Source organism: Phaenicophaeus curvirostris, chromosome 7, assembly GCF_032191515.1.
Source record: "Phaenicophaeus curvirostris isolate KB17595 chromosome 7, BPBGC_Pcur_1.0, whole genome shotgun sequence".
In the NCBI taxonomy this organism is placed as follows: domain Eukaryota; kingdom Metazoa; phylum Chordata; class Aves; order Cuculiformes; family Cuculidae; genus Phaenicophaeus; species Phaenicophaeus curvirostris.
The window spans coordinates 29,685,763-29,711,538 of NC_091398.1; the positions used below are offsets into that span (position 1 = coordinate 29,685,763).

Consider the following 25,776-nt stretch of genomic DNA (forward strand, 5'->3'; position numbering starts at 1 on the left):
GAAATCATTAAGTGAGGCAACATCAACAGCAAACGTTGGTGTTTATGAAACCAAATGCTCCAGATCTGAAAAGCCACAAGGAATCTCAAATTTATGCAGATGCCAAGAAAACCTCCACCCCCGTCTCATAGATTAGCTTAACCACCAATTTCCATCTATACAGATTTCTTGTTTCACACAGGCAAAGCTGTCTCCACACAAGACTTAAAAAGAGTCAACAAGTCAAAGTTAAAAAGAAAACTACACTTCATTAATATAAGGACCCATTTTCTAAGCAGCTTGAGATCTCTCCTCTCCCTAAGGCAAGTCTGGCTGGCACAGCCATTCTGTACATCTGGGACCCTGAAAGATCACCGCATTGATAATTCAAACAGACAAACGAGATAGCAGCTTCTTCCCCCTTGCACTGATTTGCCTGCTCAGTAGAGAGCTGCTTCCTTTCATACATGACATTTCCACTTTATTCCTAAACTACAAGCTGTGAAGTGTAGTCCATATAAAGTCTCAGCTCCTAGAAAAATGCCTTTCCCTTTTCAGCAGGCTGCTCATCCTGTAAGTAGTCAGCAGGACAACCACAGACTCCATTACACCCATTTCTTCTTGGTGAAATACCGTGCCAAATAGATTAAGAGAATTTTGGAATACCAAGTTGGACCTCGAGGATCATATAGACCATTCTTTTTTGGCAAAAGCATGGTGTAGACAAGATGACCCAGCACCCTGTCCAGATGAATTTTTCAAGTGTCCAATGTCGGGTAATCCACCACTTCTCTGGGAAGATTATACCAATGGCTGATTGTTTTCCTTGTGAAATATTTTCACCTTATGGTCTAATTGGAACTTCCCAAGGTGTAACTTGTACCCATTGCCCCTCACATTCACCATCTGACTTCCTGTAAAAAGGAAGTCGCCATCTTCTTGTAGACCTTTTAAAGACTGGAATAGGTTTCCCCTAAGCCTTCTTTTCTCAAGGTTGAACAAATCCTGTTCTCTCGGCTTTTCCTCATACAGCAGGCTTGATCCCACCAACAGCACTGGGCCCCACAGCGGACAGGTTTCCAGTTTGAAAAATGATCTATTCACCACCACCACCCAGCTGCAGTTTGCTAGCCAGTTCCCCACCCACTGAAGGGACTAATCAGGAGTTACACTAGAATCTAAGATTGCTTTAATCCTAAACAGGCTTCTATCAAAGCTGTTCAGCAAATTAAAATAAATAAAGCTGAAGTCTGATACATTTCTATCTTAGAAACTCTGTAACAGGTTCCCAGGTTGACATAGTCTTCAGCTACTTGGCCTTTTCCAGTGCACTTGCCCATAAGGGATGTCTAGGAAGAAGACATTTGTTTTTTTAAGTTCACTATGAGGATAATCACCCCAAAGTAAGTATGTGCAGCCATCAGACCACAGAGAGGACAAGCAAAAGCAGAGGGAAGAAAAGCTCTTCCAAGTACCTTCGAAACCAAAGACAGGAAGACAACACTTCCTAACACCTGCATAATTTCTTATAGCCCCATTTTCATTGAGCCTTTTTTTTAGATGATTTTGTTGCCATCTTCCCCTCACTTCACATTCATATATAAGAGGAAAGGTATGACTTGACACAGGAGGTGCAGAAGGGCATCATCTCTGTTTCACAAGAGGCAAAACTGATGATTTTCTTCAGAAGGGCAAGTTCACCCTGCACGTCCTCACTCACGCGTGATGCTCTGTAACACACCCGTGTACTGTATGGCAATAAAAAAAGCCAAGTTCAAGGTTAGTAAGCCCCTTTGTCTCATGCCCTGCGTCTGCATCCAGATGCACCTAGGATTTATATTCCAAAGCCGGAACAAAACAGAATAAGGCATACAGAATAATTAAAATATTTGATTTTAAACACATTTCATTTCAGGTACAGGAGCATGCCTTGAGTCAGTGGTACAAACATTACCAGGATGCACCAAGACTAAGATGGCTTGGATCTGCTTTCTAGTATTAAAAGTTCACATGAAAGACCCCTTGAAAGATTACTGCTCCTTTTACACATACCAAAAAGGAGTACATGAGTTGGGAAGAATTAAAAAATGAGGGCAAGTTGTTCAAAACACAATATGTTTTAGAGTAAAAACTAAAACAAGGAAGGTGATGGTTCTTGTGTATCACCCATTTCATAATAGCCTCACCCTTGATGTACAAAACTACACGTGTGTTATATACAAGTGTGCGTGTATATATGTATTTTTGATGGTTTCTATTTATTGTTTGCACTACTTGGTGTGGCAACATCAAGAATCCAGATGACACCAAGATCTTCCTTCTACCAGCTGAAAGAGGCACTGAAGCCAATCTGCAAACCACAACAATGAGATACAGACTTTATCCAAGTGTTTAATTTCTGAACCTTTGACTTCTTGGCTCATTCATTTGGGTTTTCACAGCAATCCACAGCCCTAAGAAATGCATGTGTCACAAAGCACAAGCAACTTCAACCAGCTCTAAAATTGTTTGAGAGGAGAAACTCAATGTTTCTATTTACTCATTCACCGAGTGAAAGGAGCTTGACAAGGAAATACTTTCATTTTAAAGTATAATACTGCTTAGAAGCAACAGTGAGATTCCAGACTTTTATGGATTTGCTTTACATTTCCACAAGTCAGAAGCAGAAGGAGCTAACCTGTTGGTGTTATGCGTCATGTAAATAAGTGCTAATACTCGCTTTGACAGGCAGGATTACTATCTGTCGGCACATTAAAAAATGCTCACAAACTCCATGACTCAAACACTATCAGGTATGGTAGTGGCAATAGCACAGAGGAGGTGTGAAAATCGGAGGCAGATACAAGTACCAAATTAGCAAGTTTTTATTATTAGCAGCTGTTTCCAAGCACTGTTCAGACTATCTGAAGAATCACTATGAAGAATTAACATTACAAAAATTAGCATGCACAATTGACTATAGGCTATAAAGATGAGAACTGAAGAAAACAGAAAAGTATCAGTAGTGGCATATCAGAACATGTCAGCTGACTGGATTGCAGAAGAAAAAGCCACAACTATTTCTCCATCCAAGTCAGTAATTTTTAGAATGCAATACAGGCTGCTGGTACCTTGTTGTTTAACCACAAATAACAAGGAGTGCTCACAGGGCACTGCTGTCTGTCAAAGGCTGTTACTGAAAACCAAACACAAGGGGAACTAACAGCACTCTGCCTCCAGAAGCAGCTACGTCAAAAGAAGGAGGAATAAAATTTATGGAACAATAACATCTTATCAAATCCCTAAACCCAAATTCTATGCTTAATGTGCAGATAAGCCTTCAGCATGTCTGGAGAAGACAGTTAGAGCTTTGAGGGGTCTGCCAGACCACTTCGTTCCTTTTGCAAGCACGAGCACTGAAGTCCTGTATCCTTGCAGGCACCTGAGAAGATTTCTGTCTAACAATAATTATTCTTCATACATGGCCAAATACTTTAGTGGCTATCAGTCTATTCAGAGAGGAAAAGTTTTGGGGCTTCCCTGAACATGAGAGCAGATTGGTTCATCTGAGGCTCACAAGCCAACCACTTAGGTCACCTGAGCCACCTGAATCACTCACCTCCATTACAGAGTAGTTATTTTATTTCCAAGTAGCAATTATTATTATTTTGTCCAGACTGGAACTGAATGTTTAGACAATGGCTATTTACCATTTGTACCGCTGGGGTAGTCTGAAGGTATTGGTGACCAGTAGCACCCTGGTTCACTGGATATTGTGCACAGCCCCCCAGTTCCCTAGACACTGGCAATTCCTGGACCCACACTCAGGTGCCACAAGCCAGCCAGGCAAGCAACCTTTGAACAATCAGCCTGCATATTAACCAGCACCCGGGAGGCCTTCAGTCCTACACTAACTCAATGGAGCTAAAGAGATGAAACTATGCTCACAGCACCCCTCTGGAGAGGGTCTCTTCTCGGCATTATTTAGTTGGAAGGAAAGGGTCTGTTGAAGGGATAAGGACACCTTTGCCTCCTGGCGCTATTGGGGGAGGAATCCTTAAGTCTCTCATGGAATTAAGGCATGTCCTACATTGGAACTTCTCCCTGCGTGCCCCATTCTCACTTAGGCTCCATGCCTAACGAGAATGGATCCTTTACAATAAACAAAAGATCAACCACCACCCTGCTAGAATGGAAAAAAAAAATGAATCCCACCACAAACAAAAAAAAGAGGGACAAAACAAAGGAATTTCAACTTTCTAAATGAAAATTTTTAACTAAAAGCAATAACAACAAAGCAGCCTCAAGCCTGCCCAAGTCTCACTCCTGCAAACACCACCACTATGCCGGCAAATCATCTGGTTCTCTTTAACAGCCATCTGTGCTTGCCTTCACTTAAAGGAGAATTAGCAAACAGAGGAATTGGCACCCATGGCAGAGAACTACAGATTCACTTTCAGCTTTGCTCCAGAGATAAAAGCAAGTAAGATCAGGTGTTTTAACTGGGAGACATGAATTTGAAGACCACTTTCACATACTGGCATTCGTAAGTAGTAAAATGCTTCTATGAGCTTCAGCTTGAGCTGTTTGGCTTGCTTTCTTTCCCACGCAAAGCTTAATGGGTCCCTACTACTGCCCCCCTCCACTTCACAACCTGGGGACTGAACTGATGAAGTTTTAACTGAAAAGCAAAACAGAGGAGATAGAGGGTGTGGAAGCTCATGTCTTATAAGTTTTTAAACACTAGAACCAGGATCCTACTAATTCATGCTGGCATCTGGAACCTCCCTCCCATTGACACAAAGAACCACTGATAACTACTGCCTAGAACATGGGGGCCGGGGGAGGGGGGGGCTGGTTCTTAGTCACCTAGATTACATTTAAACCAGACTTACTTAGCTTCCTTTGGCAAACATTATGAAGACGGTCTAAAACTTTACTCTGTCACCAAGATGAAAAAAAATGCATTCATATATCATGAGCTAAAAGAAGCGCTTTGTTTATCTGCATGGGGAACTGGAACACAGAGCTCAGCCAGCAAAATAAAGTTACCATTACAAGTTAAGGTTCAGAAGACTTCTAAAAGGAGTATTTTGAAGAACAGCATGAAGATTAAATGGAACAAAACAGTCCACCTACTAATTTGTAGCAAGCTGCTCCTCAAACAATTCCAATGTATCTACATTTACATACCAAGCTTTAAATTCTTAATATCAGTGTAATCTGCATCTTAATTCTTTATAAATATACCCTTGTCACAACTTGACAGTCACACTGATGACAGACCAATAAAACTAGAATAAAGTATTCTCATCAAATCTAGAATAACACTAAATCAGCAGAGGATGTAAATTAAATGATGCACGCTGCCATTTATAGAGGTGCCTCTGTTTTGGCTTGCAGGCATTTCATGCTGACACCAGGCTGTGTTGTTTGCTGAGGTCATATTTTCTTCTGCTTTTAGCACTGTTACCACTCTTGAAAAACTGTAGCATTCAGTAACAAACACAGCATCTCAAATGACATTGGCAGTCTTTGCCTTTAGCTTACTAACATGCACAGCTATAAGAGTACCTAGTAAAAAAACATTTGATTACTTTGGAGATCTTCCTACTGCCTACTGGTAAAGGAAAAATAAGATCCTAGAATAATTTAGGTTGGAAAGGACCTGTGGAGGCCAAGTGATCCAATCTCCTCTCTAAAGCAGGGCTGACAAAGTTGTACCACATTGCCCAGGGCCTCATCCAGCCAAGTTTTAGAAGTCTCTATGGATGGAGATCATCTTAGCAACCTGTTCCGGTGCTTCATTCACCATCCCCAAAGAGAAAAACTATCAGCTGGTGGAAAAAGTGAGCACAGGGCTGTCCCCTCAGTCCCTTTAGTACTACTGGCACCTGCATAAAACATGATGAAAATCTCTTGCTGGAAAAGGTCTTATTTCCAGTTTGCAAGTCTTCTGGAATTAGCGACCAAAGCATTACAGGTACAGAGAAGTCAAGATTCTAGCCCCAAAATTAAAAGATGAGCTGCTCATCACAGTCTTTTATGGGCATTTGTACTGTACCATTTTACAGAAATCGCCTCCGTGCTCAGGGAGCAGAGACCATCCACATTCAAAAACGGCTGGTAGGGTTGTTACCAGTCAAGGGACAAGAGCATTATCAAACATTGCTGAGGGATATTGTTGCATTAGACTGATAGCACACAACAGTTTATGGGGCACATAAAACATGCTGCTTTAGACAGCTCTGTGATCCAGCCTCCTCAGAAGGAAGGTAGTAGAAAGGGCTGAACCATTTCCTCACGCTCACAGTGGACACCCAGAATGGAACTTCCTTCTGCAGGTTATAGAGCCTCCTGCCTGGTTTCCCATGGTTGTCAGGCAATCACCTTCTACCACAAGGAGTATCAAATAAAACGCTTCAGGTTTTAACCCTATTTTTAATGCTGACTAGCTAGAGAAAATACAGGCTTCACATTTACTATTCCACAGGACCTTGCACTGCCCACCTCTGCCTCAAAATGCCCCAGTGCCCCAGTGTCCTGCCACATCTCCCGCACTCTCAGGCAACAGAGTGCACAAAGGCACTTACACCACACTGCTATAAACAAGAAATAGTTTGGACAAAATAGGGACAATGCTGCTTTAGAGCCCATGACAATAACTATGCTTCAGGAAGCAATATGAAGGGGAGCAGCAAGGAAGGGGCATAATGCTCATACCCAAGACCCACCCCAGATTCTGTTCCTTGGAGAAAGCGCACTGTGGTGAGACAAGACCCAGCACATCAAAAAAAAAAAAAAAAAAAAAAACCAAACCAGGAAAGCACTAGAGACAAGTATGAAGCTTCTTACTGGGGAGGATAGAGAGAATAAGTTACAGTGAGATGGTGCATAAAAATTTTGCCTGTGGAAGATCAGGATCAGATCTTATTTAAGTCTCCAGTGAAAAGGAGCATGATTGTCTCTCTACATCACAGAAGCACCATGTGATTAGAATTCTCTGCAGATCCAGCTCCTGCTCAGCACAGGGCTCAAACAGCAGGAGCATAAATTGGATCTGAAGTGCACTGGCAGAGCTGCAACGGGAGAGAAGTGTGCCCAGCCCTGCCTCTCCAGAGCTGACTCCAGGACTGTCCCTGATCCCTCCTGCTCACAAGCAAGAGCTGGGGTGTGTGAGGGTAGTGGGTGTCGGGGAGAAGGAGAAATATAAATGATCAGGAACAAAGTTAGACCCATTCTTCATAAAGCAGGCCTAATTAGAAATGTCAGATCTCATTAAGAGCCAGAGCTCCACTAGACAGTTCCGTTACTCAGGAGAGATGTATGTGGAAGACATGTATCATTTCTTAAAGATGTACTAATTCTTTCCCGTACCCACACCGCACCCAAAGGGAACAGCCTCATTACACAGCAGTGGAAGGCAGCACCAACTCCATATGCCAACTGCATAAAGAAAGCATTGGAAGAAGCAGTGCCAACCCTGTTTCATACATAAAACTATTTCTCCCTTCCCTCTGAAAGACTAGGAGCCATCAGTGGCTAAAACCCCCATACAATGCTATTACAATATAGTCAACCAGCAGTTTATAAAGGGCCCTGTTCCATTTCCCATTTAAAACATTAGAAATAGTCCATTAACATCAAAGTGATCAAATTTGAACTAAAAAATGGGTGTAAACTTACCTTTCCTACCTCTGCATATAAGCATCTAAAACACTACCAAACCACTATCCATTCTGGTTTCCAATGAAGTCCAGGTATGAATTTTATTCACTGGACATTAGCATCAGCATCTAATACCAGAAATTTCTGTGTCAAGCATCTAAAGGATTTTTGTGGTGCTCTGAAGGAAAAGAAGCAGATCTAGAAACGTAGTTGTATGTTTTGCCATTCTTGAGAAAATCAGTTCAGGTGACACTCTACAGTGAATTAAAGTATTTTTCTCTTCCTCTGCCGGGTATTGTTTGTGCTAAAATTCACCTGGCTTGACTCTGAAGGCCAACTGCAAAGCAGCAGCCGTTAGCAGCTTTCCTCATGGAGGTCTGGCTGCAGTGAGCTCCCTGCAGGCTTCACGTAGGGCGCAAACCAAGACAGGATTATCCAGGGCTGTCTGCAGTTTTGGGCTTCAAGGGAATAAACAAAATACTCAAACTGCTTTGCACAATGCAACAAAAAGATTCCTTTGACAGAGCAGCAAGGCAGAATTAATTCCTTCAGCAGGCAGAAGAAACCCAGTCATTATGCAGTATTTGCTGTCTTAATACTACAAAAATAGGACACTTTTACTTCTTATAGTTTGGGTTTGCTCTATTTCGCATCACTGTATCTATTTAAGTTACAAACAAATATTTCAGCCAAACATAATGAAGAAGGGCAACATAATGCCAGACCATGGCCAAGTACAAACAATGCATTAACTGTATTTCCCACTAGAGTAACAAATGAGCACTTGTCCACTCCTGTGTTTAGAAGAAAAAGGTCCTCTTCATGTCCCCAAGTCACATGGCTGTAACTGCAGTTCTTGTTCTACCACTGTATGTTAAAACTGGATACATCATCTGTATTATTATGTCTTTCTCAGAAATGGACTTGGCAGTCCAATCTCACCCAGCCTAAGGTCAATTATTTGTATATTAAATGTGACCAGATATGAGAACACCTTCAAGCCTGCAAGCATTTGTTCTTAGGTTCTTCAGAAATCAACCAAGTGCTTTACAGTATAGACACTCAAATAAAATCTCATAGTTATGGTAGCTGCAGCTACGGCAGTTATGCTACACAGACACTGCTCTGCAAGGGCAAGGAGGCTCTTCATCACCAGCAGGAAAAACACGGATGCCTCACATACTCTCATTAGCCCCAAAAGCCTATCCTATAGTTCACCGATTGCGTTAGGGTGACTGCTGGCCTCAGAGGCTGCTAATTACAGCAGCCACACTCAGTTCATTTCTTACATGCTCAACGTCAAAACCAGTCTCAAATAAATGAGAGCAGCAGCACAAGAATTCTAAGTGTTCCACAAGACATGCAAGAAACCATATCTCCACCAAGCAGTCTTAATCAGCAGCCTCAGCAATGGCCAAATGACAGCAATTTAATTCTAACTGGGACAGTGATTCTATATAAAACCAGCTCAGAGCATCCACTGCCAAGTATCAGGAGCCTGCTCTAGGGAACCCAGCACCCAGCCAACATACACAAGGGAGGAACAAAGACTCCCACCCCTCCACCATTTTTTGTGGAGCCTGAACTACCTGTGAGCCCCAGGCAAAGTTTCCTGCTCAAGAACACTTCTGTAATTCTTTCCACAGCAGCAGAAAGCACGTGATACCTTCACTTGCATTTGTTACTGTGCTTCCCCAACAAACACTAAAGACATAACACACTAAATATATACAAATGTGACCCAAATAAGCTTCACCTACCTTCCAAATATACAACTGTGGGATACTTATTACTCACACCAGGTTGCCCTTAGCATGCCAGCCCTCCTTTAAAATATTTGAGTAATTTGTACTCCTGTCTCTCAGAAAATTGTTCAGAATTAGAAGACTGACTTCAAAATCACTGCTACATCAACAATTTATACATGTGCGCATGCACGTGTGTATGAACCACCCTGTTGATAAATTTGCCCCTGGAAAATGCAGTCTGTAATAAATGACAAAGCTCCCAGATCAAAACTATGGAATTCAGAGTTATCCCTTGCATGTGAAAATGTAACTGGAGTTATAATATTGCTCCAGCCTTGATCCTTAAACTCTCTCTCACAAAAGATCTACAAAGGAGAGAGCTGGGCAAAGCAGCATAGAGGGTACCAGGAAACTGGTTGAGATTCTTAAAGACAATGACCACCCCAGATTTGAGGCTTTGTTTTACAGATGAAACCTACCTGACACAGAAAAACATAAAAGAAATTGGAGACAAAGACCACAACAGAGTGGTCTGAATCACAGCAGTAGAGTGGTTCTCATTGGTTACCCCAAAGCATTGCCAGAAGACTATTTCTGTGTTTATATAAAATTATTAGAGGGGTTAGGGAAGTGATGACACACACACAATCAAACCTTAGCCTGCTGCTTCTTTGCAAGTGAATCCTGCGGTCAAGGCACTTTGGATTCAATCTAGAAGACACAATAGCACTAACAGCTTACGCCCTTGTTTTTCTTCTGACATTTGCTACTACCACAGTTGCAACCAACCGTGACCTGCAGGTCAGGCATTTTCCAGCAGATAAGACCGGCTGGACTATGCCCCAGGCTCTTCATTCCACCAGCTGCATTTTCAAAGCTGAGAAGTTCCCAGCATGATAAAATCATCATGCTTCATTAGCAACAGATATGTGCTTGTTTTCTTTAATAAGCAGTTAAGTACATTAATTATTCAACACAATGCCAGCTTTGGAAAAACAATATATCGTTCTCAATTCCTCCTTTGATCTGGGCAGGAGGAGCCTGAGTAAAAAGGTCTCTGAGCTGTAGATGATGACAGTGTCCTGTGACAGGTGATGTAGATGTAGTTCAGGATGAGAAGGAGAAGTAGCCTGGAGAGGTTTTGGTGGTTTGTTCCTGGAGCTAGGACACATTTACTAACTGTTCACGAGTAAAACCACACAAACGCATCCCCTGCCTCCTCTGAAAATACATGTAATAATTGCCTTGGAAGAGCATTGTGAAACCGTAATATTGCGAAATGATCTAAGCCCCTAAAATGAAGAACTGCCTGTAAAAATAGCACCTACTGTCACATGCAGCATCAATTCCATAATATTCCACTTCCCCAGGTGATTTCCATCTTCAATCCATTACAGAAAGAGCTGCCAATTAACACCTATCTTGAGATAAGAAGTATCAATACAAACCCAAGGTCTATACAACTCCAGCGATCTCAGAATTCCTCAATTTAGTGTACTACATCCTCAGTGTAACAAGGATTTCAACAGGACAACAGGTACATTCAATGGAGAGAAGGGAAGAAAAAAACAGAGAAGGATGCAGCTTTTGCAAAGATGGCCAACAGAAATCATTTCCTCTGAAAGCTGAGATGAAGAGCATAGACTTCTGATGTACCAAAAATAAATGCAATACATGCTTCCATCCTGCAAACTAATTCTTTACAGATTAATAGATATAGAGCTCTCCTGCCTTTCCATTTCACCTAGTCCCCTCCAACTTCCACAGCTACCCTGTTACAGAAACACAGTTAAAGCATAAAAACGCAGAGAAGTCAGTGATGTCTCCATTTGACACATTCTTGGAATTGTGACACAGTGTTATTCAAAACTCACAACCAATTCAAATAATCTTCCCATCTGATGCTGCAAAAGGAAACAAGTCAGGAAATTAAACCCTCAGTGATCGATCAAAAACATCACAGTCCCGGGTGTCTGAAAATACCTGTCCTTCACCCATCACAGCCTGTTCTGTTCACCTATATAAAAACATCCTCTTCTTCCACCCAAATGCATTTATCAAATACAGAAGCTTAAGCTGTGCTTGGTATTGACACCAGGCTACAGATGTTTACAGGCTATTCTTTTAAGTTCAACTTTTACAGCACAATCATTTCACTCTCTTCACATCATTAAAAAGAAATCTCACAGGCAAATACTCAGACACTAACAAATAAACCCATCCATCCCTGTGGCACATTCATTAGCACCTACCTTTCCCCGTAGTCATTATCTGCAGCGCTGGTGAGATGCTGGGGAAGAGCACTGTGCTGGGAAGCAGCCCTACATGTCTCTCTGCAACTCCACCACCAGCAAACTCTCCACCCTCCTGAATGACTCCTCTGTGTGTGACCTAGCAGACGATTGCCACCTCTCCTCCAAAATAAAAGCAGGCTCAGCTCCGTGTGTCCTGCAGTGGCTGCTTGCTCACATCCCTCCCTCTAAATTTAAGAGGTTACAATCCAGGAGGCAGAAACATGCTTAATAACAAAGCTGTGTATTAGGGAGCAGAGCTTGTCTTCTCCATTTGTATCTTCCACAAGGATATACTAACCAGTTAACAGAAGTCACTCAAGTATCGTTCAGAACTAGTACTGCTCTCAGCCCCTGTGCAGGTGAAGGGATATTTCCTTTCTTTATGCCGCAGGAATGCTGAGTCAATGAAATTAATTTTCTATTTCATTTTCTATTTCAACTTGAAAACAGTATTCATAGAAAACAACTAAATTGCACAAGGAGGTATGAATGCAGAAAAGCACAGTGGAGCATTCACTGGTTGAAACCCTCTCTGCATCAAAGACAGTCGCCCCTCCTTCCACCTTGTAATTCTGGTGCTTGGATGTGTGTTGACAAACAAACAAAATCCCTCCCACAGACACATGGCAATGCCTGGCACACGTGGGTGATTTTTCCTACTTAAAATAAATACCAAAATAACATTTCAGTGACTCTGCTTTATTAGAGCAAAACACAGGAATCTACAATAGTCCTAGCTTCCATCTAACCACCTCCAAGTTGTCAACTCCATCATAAACAGAATTAATTCATCAAATAGCGTAGTTACCTTAAGCAATATCCCAAATACAGAAGTAGTTCTATTCAAGAGTAATATTGTTCCTTCTTCATAGGCTTTCAGTAACTAAAATTATCATGTCTGCTATTTTAGTATTTTCTAAATTAACCTGCTTGCTCTTAGCAGACTAACTCAGGCAGGCAACTACTGACACTGCATCCTCTCCCCACCTTACTCTGTGCAAGTATCTGTAGGGGAGAGATCTCAGCTCCAGACTTCTGGCTTTAGATCTGCTTTGATTTCCTTGCAGCCCAAGACCACTGCTACCCCCACTATCCTTAAGCACTCCCGAGCACAGTCAAAACTCAGCACAGACAAGGAAGTCTTCATAGTCTGTATCTCTCAGTAGCTCACCGATTCATTCTTTTATATGTCCTGAAACTTGATTATAAAGTCTTCTGGAGTCCAGATCTGATCCAAAGTCAATTCAAATCCATGGAAAAACTGTACGCTTTATGTTCAAGACTTTCCAGCCATAATACAAGGAAGCCATGCAGCACGAATTTCTTGGCAGTCTGTTTATATCCAATAGCTGCTCTCTGTATCACATCCAACTAAAGATCATCACACAACAACACGCGAAGTCAGCAGCTGACTAGCTGGCAATTATTGGCTCTTTCATGCTGAAAATGTATTTGTCCCAGAGGAATAAGGCATCTCCATAATTAGCAAAAGCAGTTACACAAAAAATAATTAGCTTGCTGAAAGCCCAAAGGGGGGAAAACCATAATTTTTGCTTCAAGAGGTTGACTAATTATATGCCAAATAATAAGAGAGCGATGCACCGAGAATCATCGAGAAATCCAACATGCATTTTAACTTCATATTCTCGCTATAAGGGCTGCTGGTAGCCTAGCAACAAGCAGCATACTTTGGCATGCCAAAACCTCCCTCTGACTTAATGAAACACCTCAGGTTACCATGCAAACCTCTCTCACCCCGCTACTCATTTAACTGTTGTATTACTAAACAATAAAAATAGAACATAGCCAAAAAAATAATCAAGCAATACAAGATAAAGTCAAAGAAGCACTAATGGAGCACAGTACAGAAAGATAAGTAAATATAAAACACTTGTGCAGCCTGTGTAGAGCTAGAAAGAGTACACCCTGGCTACATAGAGGGACTAGCATAAGCTTTTAAGACACAGTACAACTCCATCATATCACCTGAAGTCCTCCGACCTAGGCCATACAACGTGAAGGTTAACGCGTTAGTAGTGTGTTCACACACTGACCGCCACTACAGGCAATGCCAGGCAGGGTTACAATCTAAAAGGAGAGGTACAATCATGACAGACTGACATCCCCCATAATCAATACTGCACTTCACCAGTCTCAAAGGATTAACAACAGTGACACAGCTGCTTCCTGAGAAATGACAAATCTTCTGGATGTGCAGTATTTATCATCTTTCCTGGAGTTTCTGACAGCTGCTGAAAGCGTCACCTTTGTTCAAAAGCTGCAGGAGGTGTCAGAGACAGAAGAAACCTGACAAACTTAGCTCATATTTAGGCCATAACAAACTTGTGACTATGGGTGAAAATAAGTCTCCTCCACTGGCTGATGAAACCTCAAAAAGATAAAGTGGAAGTTGCACAGAGGTGCTGACATGTTAGATACAGTGAGCACGTGTGCTCTATTTGTGCTGTGCTTGGAGGGTGAGGAAGAAGCAACAAACCAGCCTACAGCGCTATGGGAAACTGAACAGAAATGCACAGAAAAAGGTATTAATAACACGTTCTCATTATTAATTTTAAAACAGTTCTGACTTGTGAAGCTAACTCATGCAACTACAGATTTTTTTTATTGTTAGGAAAGATGAAAAGGTCCTATAGAGCAATGGGAGACCATGTCCTTTCCACACCTTGATCCTGTAACACTCCTCCATTTCCCCCGTACACCCTTACCCCCCAGATTACTCTTCAGTCTCAGTGCCCACACAGGAGCTTTGACAGTGGAAAAACGCTAACGCACACTCTGGGGATTGCACCCAGCCACAGCGCAACCAAGGACAGTGAGACATCAGCAGATCAGGTTAAGCAGAGTGAGAAAGACAGGAGTACTTGTATACAGAAGCACAAAAAGCCCGTCAATGAAGTCAAGGACATGAGAAGGTGTGCAAGGTCTCAGGCACTGTATGAAAGCTAAACCTTTATAGTCATCTCGACAGTGACAGAGGATGGGGTAAAAGAAGAAAAAAATAATTCTCAATGAAGCCTAAAATGAGCAGATCTAACACTCACAGATGCTTTACTTGCACTTACGGACAAAAAAAAAACCAAAACATGGAGTTTTGAACCAGATGATTTGCTTTCTTGGGAAGAGATGGCAGTCTAAGAACTGTCGGCCAGAAGAGGTCATCCCCATAATCCCATCTTGCTCCTTTTAATAACTTCAGTGATGCCTGCAGCCTTGAATCATATCCCAGCAGGAACCAGAATGCTCAGTCTAGAGATCAGAACAACCTCTCAAAGGGCAGTGATGAGCAAGCAATTTGTCTGGTACTGTTCTGGGACATACATGTGCAAAAATAACTGCAGAACTAAAACTTTCATTGCAAATCTAAGTTAACTTCAGTTTCTTGCTTTTAATTAATGTTTATTCTTACACATCTTGCCTATTTCATACTAAATACTCAGCCAATGCTTTTCCATATCTCACAAAAGCATAGGTTAGCCCATCCCATCACGTGCACTAGGTCTTCAGCATTCCCAGACATACAAGAAAATCACATCACATTTTGGAATAATCTAAAAAGCAAGTTCAGAATTCTAAAGTGAACCCATTTCATTATGTCCTCCAGGGATTAAGTTTACCACATTTTCAAATAGATATGGCAGGAAAAATGGTGCCTAGTAGCGAAAAAGACTTCTTTTCCAGTTTAAAAGAGCAGAGACCTCTCTGCTTTCTTGGCTTCTAAGAGCGTGGTACGAAAGATTTGGGACATCCTGCTCTCAGCCTTGCAAAGGATGTAAGCTTGATAGGAACCTGCAGCATTGAACCTATGTTCCTTCTCTCAGCTCTACTTGGCTGTCAGCAGAAAGATGAAGTCCTTTGCCAATAATACTCTCAAGAACCTATACCTAAGTATGAGTGACACTTACTAAAAATACTTTCTATCTCAAAAGCTTAACTATAAGAAATACATTAATAAGACATCTGTTTTAAAAGCAAGCAAAGTCCTAATCTTGGACAAAAAAAAAAAAAAAACAGAATCAAGGCTTTGATAAGGGCTTTGGTTATCAGTCATAAATGGTAATACAAAGTACACAGACTTAGGAACTACAAAACACAATCCCTAAACAATATAAGCTGTAACTAGAACAATAATATGTACATTAAAATGTGCAATTTGCGGCATTAAACTGTAAAGGCTTCTTCTCTTAAATTACTAATTTACCTTATGAACAATTTAAGCAAAGATGCACAAGGACTCAAAAAGAGAAGATCTATTTCCCTAATGACACTCCAGGAGAAAAGAAGGACAGCTCTAACACCACTGAAACTTAAACTTCATTCTCCTCCTGACACTGCTAGGAAGATAGAGCAGACTAAGCATCAATTTATTTTCTCCAAAAGCTATGTGTATATTCCTGAATGATCATCGAACACTTGTCTCCCCTAACAGAATACTTACACTGTGTCTATTTGAATGCTTCACCAACTCAAAATTGCTAAAAACATCCCAAAAGAGAATTCAAGTACTTCTACTCACCACTTGTGCTCTGGATCATGTTTCCAGATTTTTGGACCTCGTCGAACTTTGTAAAAATTACATTCAACCTGTTTGAAAGTTAAAGAAATACATCACGAACGGATGAACTGAATTTTTAGGAATCTTCTAAATTCAGATGTTACCGGGGAAATGCTGCTTCACTCCGGTCATTGAGCCAACGTCAGTGTCAAGAGAAGTTACTTTAGAATTAAAAAATCCCAACGTGCAAAGGCTGATGAGAAAAACTGAGAAAGGACTGATATTAAAGATGTAAGAGATACACTGGAAATACTACATTACTGAAGAGGGTATTTCTAACTGAAGGCACATTTCCAGTTTAGCACTATTTTGCCTGTGTTAACTACTTGCAGAAATATCATAAAAAACACAAACAGCTTCACACATTTGGTTTTAGCCTTAGCATTTTCCCATTCACATTACAGGCTCGATGGAGCGGATGATATTTATTGCATCTCATTATCTGTTAATTACATGTCTGTAACAATTTTATTGGTTTTCCAAAGGTGCTGTGGTGTATTTGGGCAAAGGTACAGGATCCACATTAAGTGCAACCAGAGTGTTTGTAGGATTACGAAAAAACAAAATAAAACCCACCACACAGGCCTTATGAGGAACAGCTGAGAGAGCTGAGGTTGTTTAGCCTGGAGAAGAGGAGGCTGAGGGGAGACCTCATTGCTCTCTACAACTACCTGAAAGGAGGTTGTAGGGAGGAGGGTGCTGGCCTCTTCTCCCAAGTGACAGGGGACAGGACAAGAGGGAATGGCCTCAGGCTCCACCAGGGGAGGTTTAGGCTTGACATCAGGAAAAAATTTTTCACAGAAAGGGTCACTGGGCACTGGAACAGGCTGCCCAGGGAGGTGGTTGAGTCACCTCCCCTGGAGGTGTTTAAGGGACGGGTGGACGAGGCACTGAGGAGCATGGTTTAGTGTTTGACAGGAATGGTTGAACTCGATGATCCAGTGGGTCTTTTCCAGCCTGGTGATTCTAAGATTCTATAAAAAAGCAGTGAAAAAATAGTTAAGATAAGGACATTTTCAACTCACCGAGATTGGGGTAGTCCTTTTTTACTGAGATCAGCCCTTACGCGTTCACCAACATGTCTATAGATTTCCACAAGACTGTTTATTGCTGCATCTCGAACCTGAATGGAAGATGAGAGAAATCAATCCTCTTCATAACCTTGGAGAAAGACATTTGCATATTTCTCAGCAACAACAGTTACCACTATTTACATCACCACAGAAGGAGCTTCCATCCCCACATTTCAGGTATTAGCAGTACCAGCAGGTCTAACTGAACTAAAAAGGCAGTCAAGACATCTGATAAAAGGTTTCACACACAGACACATACACAGGGAACTCAGCTACCTTTGCCAAGCTCACCCATTGTGTGCAACGGGTACATTTAGTAGACGGAAAAAGCAAGGAGATACACATTAAGAGACTGCATATTACTAGCACATTATAAAACAAATGGATTTTTAATGCTGTCCTACAAACCTCTGTTCCTGAGTTGATAAAAAAAAAATATAGAGAGGAGGAAGGAATAATCAATCACCCAAGTCACTGTGAATTTAGCAAGTTTTCCGAACTGAGCTGAGCACATCTTTTTCTCCACCCAACGGAAGAACCACCGAATGGCTCAAGTGTCAGTTCTCTACTGAACCCCCTTCCTCCACTTGACACAGCAGGCAGAGAATGCAGGCTACCTGCTCTGCCTACAGAAATAACTACGGAGCTGTACGCTTCTGCTTCATAGAAGGTGGCCTGGCAGCCACCCAAGCACCCACACATATCAGGACCAGACACAGGATGTCTTGCGGGCTCAATCTTGAATCACATATAGGTGGGAGCCGAAGGGCAGCACACGTGCCCTACTTCCTAGACAAAAGACCCTAACACTTGACTCCCACTGATCTTGCCCCGTCCTCCTGCTCGGGTCGTCGCTGCATCATTTGGCAGGATTGCCTGCATGTAAAGTTAATCAGAGGTCGCAGGGCTGTGTAAACCCCACACTGGGTAAGGCAGGGAGCTCCTGCCATCACACTCGGTTTAGCAATAACAAAGCTTTGATGCGCATTTTACTTTAAAGAAATTAGCCATACTTTAAACACTGTTCTCACACCAGATGCTCACTGGGTGACACAACTGCATTAGTTGAAAAGAAACCAATGAAACCGCTCTTTCCAAAAAGGGCTGTAACGGAACAGTTTCCGTGTCTATAACAAAAGGGGAAAACGCTGCAGTTGACCTGGAGCTGTTTCTCCATCATCTCTCACCAAGAGAGGGCAGCATTGACCGAGCATCGGGTTTCCCAGAGCTCAGGAGCAAGCACCAGCAGTGCAGAAGCCGCCCCAGGGGAGCCAGGACCAGCTCCTGTTCAACCAGGAGCCGCTTTGACAGCGGTTTGTGTCCGATCAGTTCTGGCAGAGGCTTCCCAGGGATGAAGAATCAGATCCAGGACGAGGGGCAAGAGATCAGCCTCGTTTCTCCCAGCAGCTGGGCATTGGGATAATGAGCTGTGCCAAGAACATGGAAAAGACAGCACGGGGGGAAGGCATTTCAGTGCCTTCATCAACTCAGATTCATTCAAGAGCTCACTCACGGCAGGACCGAGGTGTCTGGCTGTGCAACAAGTCCAAGTTCTAAGCCCAATATCCCCTCGAATGGCACCAGCTTGCTCAGTCACAGCTCAGAACCGCGAAGAACTCTGAACATTAAACTTCCTTAGAAACTTCTTGGGATAACAGGCTTATCCTCCTTCAGTCCAGGTAAACACCTGCCCCAGACCTGGATCACGTATGTGTCACCAGTTCTGGGAGAGCAACGGGGATATTCAAAAGCTACTAGTACACAAAAGCTACTAGTACACATGACAGAAGTTTGAACCCTGCTTTCCTATCCCTTTCTTCTCACTAACCTCACATGCTTGCATCCAATTTCAGATTAGGTTCTGTCCAGGGCAGGACAAAAAGCAAGTAGGAGAAGTGGTGTATTTTTCTCATTTGGCGAGCATCTACTGATGTAAGGTTCCTTTACTGCTTGCCCTCTCTCCACCCTTTATTCAGAGTCTCCCTGTACAACTTCTGGCAGTGCATATGGCCAGGCTGGTCCCATTTGCCCTCCCTGCCCGGACTGGCTCTTCTCTTGAAGGTAGAAGGGGGCTGCGCTGAGCCCAGAGGGATCCCTGCAGCCTCCCCTGCACTCAGGCTGTAAGGCACATGAGCTCCCCTCCCACAGAGGTTACCTGCTCTGTTCATCTCATTGGCAGATTCACATTATTCTATTGAACCCCTGGAGTAACCAACGTGCTGGTTTAAGCACACTTCAAATCTTACCTCTTCAAAACAACCCAAAGGCTCTTCATAGTTCACCAATAGCACAATTAACTAGTTTACAAGCCAGAACGCAGAGCCCTGCTTACGAACGAGGCCATCAGCACAAGCTTTAGACGTGACTCACAGCAAAAGCTTACCTGGCTGTTTGGATCTCCAAGTAAGTTACATATATGTGGCACTATCTTACTCAATGTTAAACTCTGGGCTCCAGATCTGGGAATAAAGAACAAAAGAGCAACGGTGTGAAATCACAGAGCAAGCTTTGTACGTAACGCAGGCTTGCAGGAGGTTCTGACTTACGCATTGAGTGTTGCAATAAGGCAGAGGCAAATCCCTTCTCTCGTCCGGAAATTCTTGTGTTTGAATCCTCCTAGCATCCTGTCCCACACGTACTGTGGAAGACAGAAAAGAACGTGAAATAGAAAAAAATGAGTCAGGGGGAGACGCAGGTTCTTTATTCCAGCACACATACACTACAACGTCCCTGGAGCATATATTTAAGCTTTACATCCCCCCAAGGAGGACAAGCAGAAAGAAAAAAAAAAGAACTTTTAGATCTGACTTATTCTTTGCTCTTTGCCGACCTGACAGTAACTCCTCAGTAGCTAAAGCAATACTTACAGAAAGCAAGTACCTTCCAAAAGCCCAGAACAACTACTCCAACATCCACCCATCGAATCCTTGGGAAACCCACTGAGACTGACCCTCCTATGAGTGTCCTGACAAGCAACAGCATTTCCAAGTGAAGCAAATATCTCATAACAAAGCACGGGGAGCTGAAACCCTTTCAGATAGAGCCACAAAAAGAAAACCCTCTGACAGAAAAAAGTTGTCCTTCTTTAGGCAGCCAGTCAGTCACTCACACAGCAAAGGGCTGTTGGACATACCTGAGGGTTAGCAGCTTGTTCCATGATTTTTAGCAGCAAGGCTTGATCCTGCTCCCTCACGGAGTCCTTAGAGTCTCCCAGCCTATCAAGTAAACTTGGCAGCACTGAGGAAAGAAAATAGGAAGAACCAAACCTTTCATCAGGAAACCGTGACAGTGATGCAGCCTCTCTGCTCTCCCCTTGCCTGATGGAGGGGTCTGGCCCTCCCACCCTTCAGCACAGCCTGGAAACCACCAAAAGCCTCCCGACTGCTCTCCTGGGGAGAAGAAAGGCTTTGTGTACAGAGCCAAAGGGGATGGCTTAACACAGGGATGTCAACAGCCCCCACCCACACACAGCACCCTCACCTGTGCCAATCTGGGCCTTGAAGCGATCTTGCAAGCGGGACACGAGCGCGGAAATTATGTCAATCCCCAGGAGAACCACCTGCAAGCACAGAACAAATGGCATTTTAGCATGCAGCCCTTCATCTCCAACCTTGGCACTCAAGAGGCAGGAGCACCAGTACAGGCTTCCATGGGAGAAGAGCCCCTTCCCACCCAAACCACCAGCACCGTGTCCATCTGCTCCGGGGCAGCGTTCACGCAGGTAACAGGCTTGCACGACTTGTGCCAGACAAGCCGAGTGGTTTACAAACTGAAATGATCCCAAATGATTGCTCCCTGTGACATTTACAAGCCAAAATCCACTGCCAAGAACTCAACAAAGCCAACAACTGTAGTTGCTGCTCAGCGCTCGACTCATGCATATTCATGTGCAATGTACCCATACCATATGCAGAACGGTTTCAGTATTTGCCGTAACTAACATTTCTCATTAATTTTAATTATTATGTTTATAATGAGAAAATGGTGGCACTAACAGCTGCCTAATTATTTGCTTGCAGAAATTAAACCAAATGCTTTCATGACATAACTGAAACCCAGGGAAAGGCACTTTATTGAGAGAAGCTTCAGGACAGGCTGCAGATCAGAAAACCCACTCTGATTAGCTCCGCTTAATAACGATGCAAAAACTAGATCACAGACCAAATACACCATGTAGCTTGTACACTAAATATTTTGCAAGACTCTACAGAATCACAGGATGGTTTGGAACAGAAGGGACGTTAAGGACCATGGCAGGGGGGTTGGAACTGGATGATCTTTAAGGTCCCCTCCAACCCAAACTATTCTATGATTCTACGACCATCCAGTTCCAACCCCCTGCCATGGGCAGGGACCCCTCCCACTGGATCAGGAGCTCAAAGCTTCATCCAACCCAGCCGTGAACCCCTCCAGGGGTGGGGAATCCGTGACATCTCCAGGCAAACTGTCCCAGTGCTTCATCACCCTCACGGGAAAACACTTCTTCCTAATATGTCATCTAAATCGCCCCTCTTTCACATTAAAACTCTTCCCCCTCAACCTATCCCTGCACTCCCGGACCCAGACCCACCCCCCCAGGTTTCCTGTACCCCTTTCAGTGCTGGCAGCCGCTCTAAGGCCTCCGCAGCGCCCTCTCCCCCGGCCCTCAGCCCCGGCCCGCGGGAGAGCCGTTGCAGGCAGCCCCGCCGGCCTCCGGGCGCTAGGGGGCGCGCCGCGGCTGCCCCGCCCCTATGCAAATCAAATATGCAAATCGCCGGCACCCCCGGCGCAGGGCACTCTGGGTAGCGGCGCGACCATCGATAAAAAGCGCTTAAACCGGAGCCAGGGCCGGGAGACAAGCACGGTCTCCGTGCCGGGACGCGCAGACCACGGCCCCGGGCTGGGCGGCGGGGGAGGGAGGCGAGCGCCGCCCCTCGCCCCGACCCAGAGCGCGGTTGGCTTTCTCATAGGGGCGGCGCGGGGCAAACCTCTATTTAACCGTCCTTATCTGGGGGTTGCGCGGCTGCTCAATGAACGCGTGGTGAGGGCAGCCCTGCTAACACCTTGAACAACACAGCGGCGCCCGCCTTGCTGCGCGGCGCAATTTTTGGAACCTCGCTCCGAGGCGTCTGCCCGGTGCGATCCCGAAAGCGGCAGCTGCGACGACCCCGCTGGAGCCTTAACGGCAACGGGTCCTGCATGCTGCTCCTGCCAAACCGTCGTGACTCACTCAGCTCCACGCGGTCCCCGCTCCTGTACCCCCAGCGCCCAAGGCGTTCACCCTACCCTTATCATCTGGATCGACTCCAAATTAGCAGCGAAGGCCGTGAATAACGTGCCGAGGGAACAGCCCACTCCGTGTCAAGTCTCCTAAAAACAAACTTCCTAACAAAAGCACCCAGATCCTAATTTCTCCCAGATTCTAACTTCACCTTCTCTGACCAGCTCCTGCACAGCAACAGCTCAATCATAGAATCATCAGTTTGGAAAAGACCTACTGGATCATCGAGTCCAACCATTCCTATCAATCACTAAACCATGCCACTCAGCACCTCGTCCACCCATCCCTTAAACACCTCCAGCTTGAGGCCATTCCCTCTTGTCCTGTCCCCTGTCACTTGGGAGAAGAGGCCATCACCCTCCTCTCTACAACCTCCTTTCAAGTAGTTGTAGAGAGCAATGAGGTCTCCCCTCAGCCTCCTCTTCTCCAGGCTAAACACCCCCAGCTCTCTCAGCCGTTCCTCATAAGGCCTGTTCTCTAGCCCCTTCACCAGCTTCGTTGCTCTTCTCTGGACTCGCTCCAGAGCCTCAACATCCTTCTTGTGGTGAGGGGCCCAGAACTGAACACAGGATTTGAGGAGCAGTCTCACCAGTGCCGAGTACAGAGGGAGAATAAATTGCATCATTTTTTTATCTCAACAACCCTTGCAGCAAGCCCGCAAGGTCTTTAATCTATTCATACACTAAAGGAGAGCTTTCCCCACCCGTGTTTCGTTTTTACGTTCCACTCCCACGCTGGATTAAATCTGCCACTGAAACATGATGAGGTCTGGCAGCAGAACCCCAGCGCCAGGACAGCCTTTCCGCCCTCGTGAGCGGAGAGATGCTTTTAAGAGAAGTCATTGGGACTCTGAACGCAGGTCATCGTTCACAGCCATCACATCAGCCACATCCCAGCGTGCTGCCTGCAATTACAAAAGTGTGCCCGGGGGATAAATCTGATCCTGGGAGAGGAAGGGATCTATCTCTTCTTCAAACTGCCTCTGAGTGAGGGGAAGTCATCGCTCAAACATTAAAAGGAGAGACAAGCAGAGGGCAAACCCAGCATTTACCCTGCAGTCCAACCCAAGGGTCCGACAGGGAGGATGAGCTAAGCCTCCCGAGACTTTCTGCTGTTGGGCTTATAGAAATGGAGAGCTCATTAGCACGATAATTACAGTGGCGGCTGGGACAGCTATTGGGGAAATCACCCCTGGGGGTGAGCAGGTGTTATTCCCTACCACACTGCATTCATTTATCGACCCTGATGTGCCCCTGACCTCTGACACGGTTGGAAGGTCAGAGGTAGGAAGTTAAACTGCGTATGGATTGAGAACCAACAAATCCATTAGAGAGGACAGAAAATGCAGGGCATGATCACAAATGAATCAAGAATGAATTGAAATGTCCCTGCTCCTCAGGTTCCTCCTTGCTGTACTGGATTGACTGCACCAAAGCCCAGTTCACCACTGCAGCAGCTACTCAAGGTCTGCTTGGATTAACACTCACGGAAGACCAGGAGGAACCTCAGGAGCAAGGAGGCTTTCACGCTGGGCCAGAGCAGCAACGGGCCCTGCCAGCAGCCACCTTGTTGCTGTCATCCTGCAGCACACACCCCTCCCCAGTGAAGCCAGCCAGCGGGACAGGAAGGGCAGCTCTTCATCCAAAATTCCAGATAACACTGCTACAGAGCTATTCCAGGCCTTTACTTCAGCAAAGGTCTTACTTTATGCTCCAAGCAAAGTAAGACTCAACTTTACCATATCTCTAATAGCACAGAGGCCCCCAGCCCTCAACCAAGAAAATACTCATCGAGCTGCTTTTAGCCCCCTACTTTACACAGACGCCCAAAAGGGAGATCTCAGGTCTCCCAAACCCACTGCAGAAACACACGGCTGCGCAGCCCTAGGTCTGCAGCTCGGCCACTTCGCTTACTTGACTCCAGAAGTTCCCCAAGACAGTCAAGAAGGCAATTTGTACCATCCAGAATTCAGCTCAATTGGCATTGCTGCTGCTCTGTAAATGTCTCAGACTGCTCTCTGTAGGCACTATGGGCCCTTCTCCTGCCTCCCCTCCAACTGACAGGTCTCAAGGCACCATCATTCCCAGTAAACAAGGCTCTTGTTAGTTCCTGGGATGTAACATATTATTTCCCAATACAGAAAATACCCTTTTTTTTGCTTTGTTTTTCCAAAGAGGTCATTAAAAACTTACTTCAAAGAACTCAAAGCATCTGCCCTTTAATACCTGGGTGGTGTTGAAAGGCCTGCAGGCAGCTCCACATATCAGAGCACAGCCAGCCTGCCATCATCTGCTCTAACATCAAATGCTCATCAAGCACAGCAGACAATTAAATGCATCCACATAGCTTAGAACAAGACACACCTAAATGCACTTCCATAAAAGGGCAAGAAAGCAAGAGCACCATCCCACACCAGCTGATCCAGCACAAAGTGACCAGTGAATCACAGCCTCGGGCTACCACAACAGCCGGCACTAACAGGGCAGCAGCGAGCCCTTTCCCCCACTCTCCACACCAAGCCACGTGCAGCAGAGATGCGGTGCCTGCTGCACAAACCTTTTTTATCCCATGTCTCTTGCAGGAAATCAGTGATGGACTGAGCAGCACATGCTCACAGGTTTCACTGCTGGCTTCCTGCGGGTCCTTCCACACCTGGCAGCTTTGGGACATCAGTGGGAATGCTGGAGGTGCAGTTTCTATCCCAGCTGTGTCACCAGCTTGCTTCATGCTCAGTTTCTTCATTTCCTGCACTGTATCAACACCTCTTGGCTATTTCAGTTTGGGGACCGTGAGGTCTTTCTTGGAGGAAGGCAGCAACAACAAACTTCTGAATCTCAACATGTAATGTAACTGTAGAACAATTCAACCAGGTTTTTTTAATACTTAGAATCACTAAGGTTGGGAAAGGCCTCTAAGCTCATCAAGTCCAACCACTGGCCCAATACCACCATGACTACTAAATTGTGTCCTAAAGTGCCACATCTACATGCTTTTTTAACACCTCCAGGGATGGAGACTCCCTCACTTCCCTGGGCAGCCTGTTCCAGTGCCTCACCACTCTTTCAGTAATGAAATTTTTCCTGATATCCAATCTAAACCTCCCCTGGCACAACTTGAGGCTGTTTCCCCTCATCCTATCACTTGTTACTTGGGAGCAGAGACTAGCACCCACCCCACTTCAACCTCCTTTCAGGTTGCTTAG

The 25,776-nt window shown here is 44.4% G+C and overlaps 1 protein-coding gene and 1 non-coding gene across 8 annotated transcripts in view; one reads left to right on the forward strand and one right to left on the reverse strand.

Annotated features, from left to right (window-relative positions):
- The window catches only part of CLASP1 (cytoplasmic linker associated protein 1), a 160,727-nt gene that overhangs the window by 104,934 nt on the left and 30,017 nt on the right, over positions 1-25,776 (reverse strand). For all 7 annotated transcript variants that reach the window (XM_069861419.1, XM_069861415.1, XM_069861418.1 and 4 more), the window contains exons 2-7: positions 20,795-20,873; positions 20,448-20,551; positions 19,861-19,952; positions 19,698-19,773; positions 17,267-17,364; positions 16,203-16,270 (exon numbers count right to left, since the gene is read on the reverse strand). In XM_069861419.1, the coding sequence (XP_069717520.1) occupies positions 16,203-16,270; positions 17,267-17,364; positions 19,698-19,773; positions 19,861-19,952; positions 20,448-20,551; positions 20,795-20,873 (517 nt within the window). The remainder of the gene's footprint in view (positions 1-16,202; positions 16,271-17,266; positions 17,365-19,697; positions 19,774-19,860; positions 19,953-20,447; positions 20,552-20,794; positions 20,874-25,776) is intronic.
- LOC138722994 (U4atac minor spliceosomal RNA) lies at positions 22,291-22,408 on the forward strand. The gene has a single exon (XR_011337800.1). It is a non-coding gene; the product is annotated as a U4atac minor spliceosomal RNA (small nuclear RNA).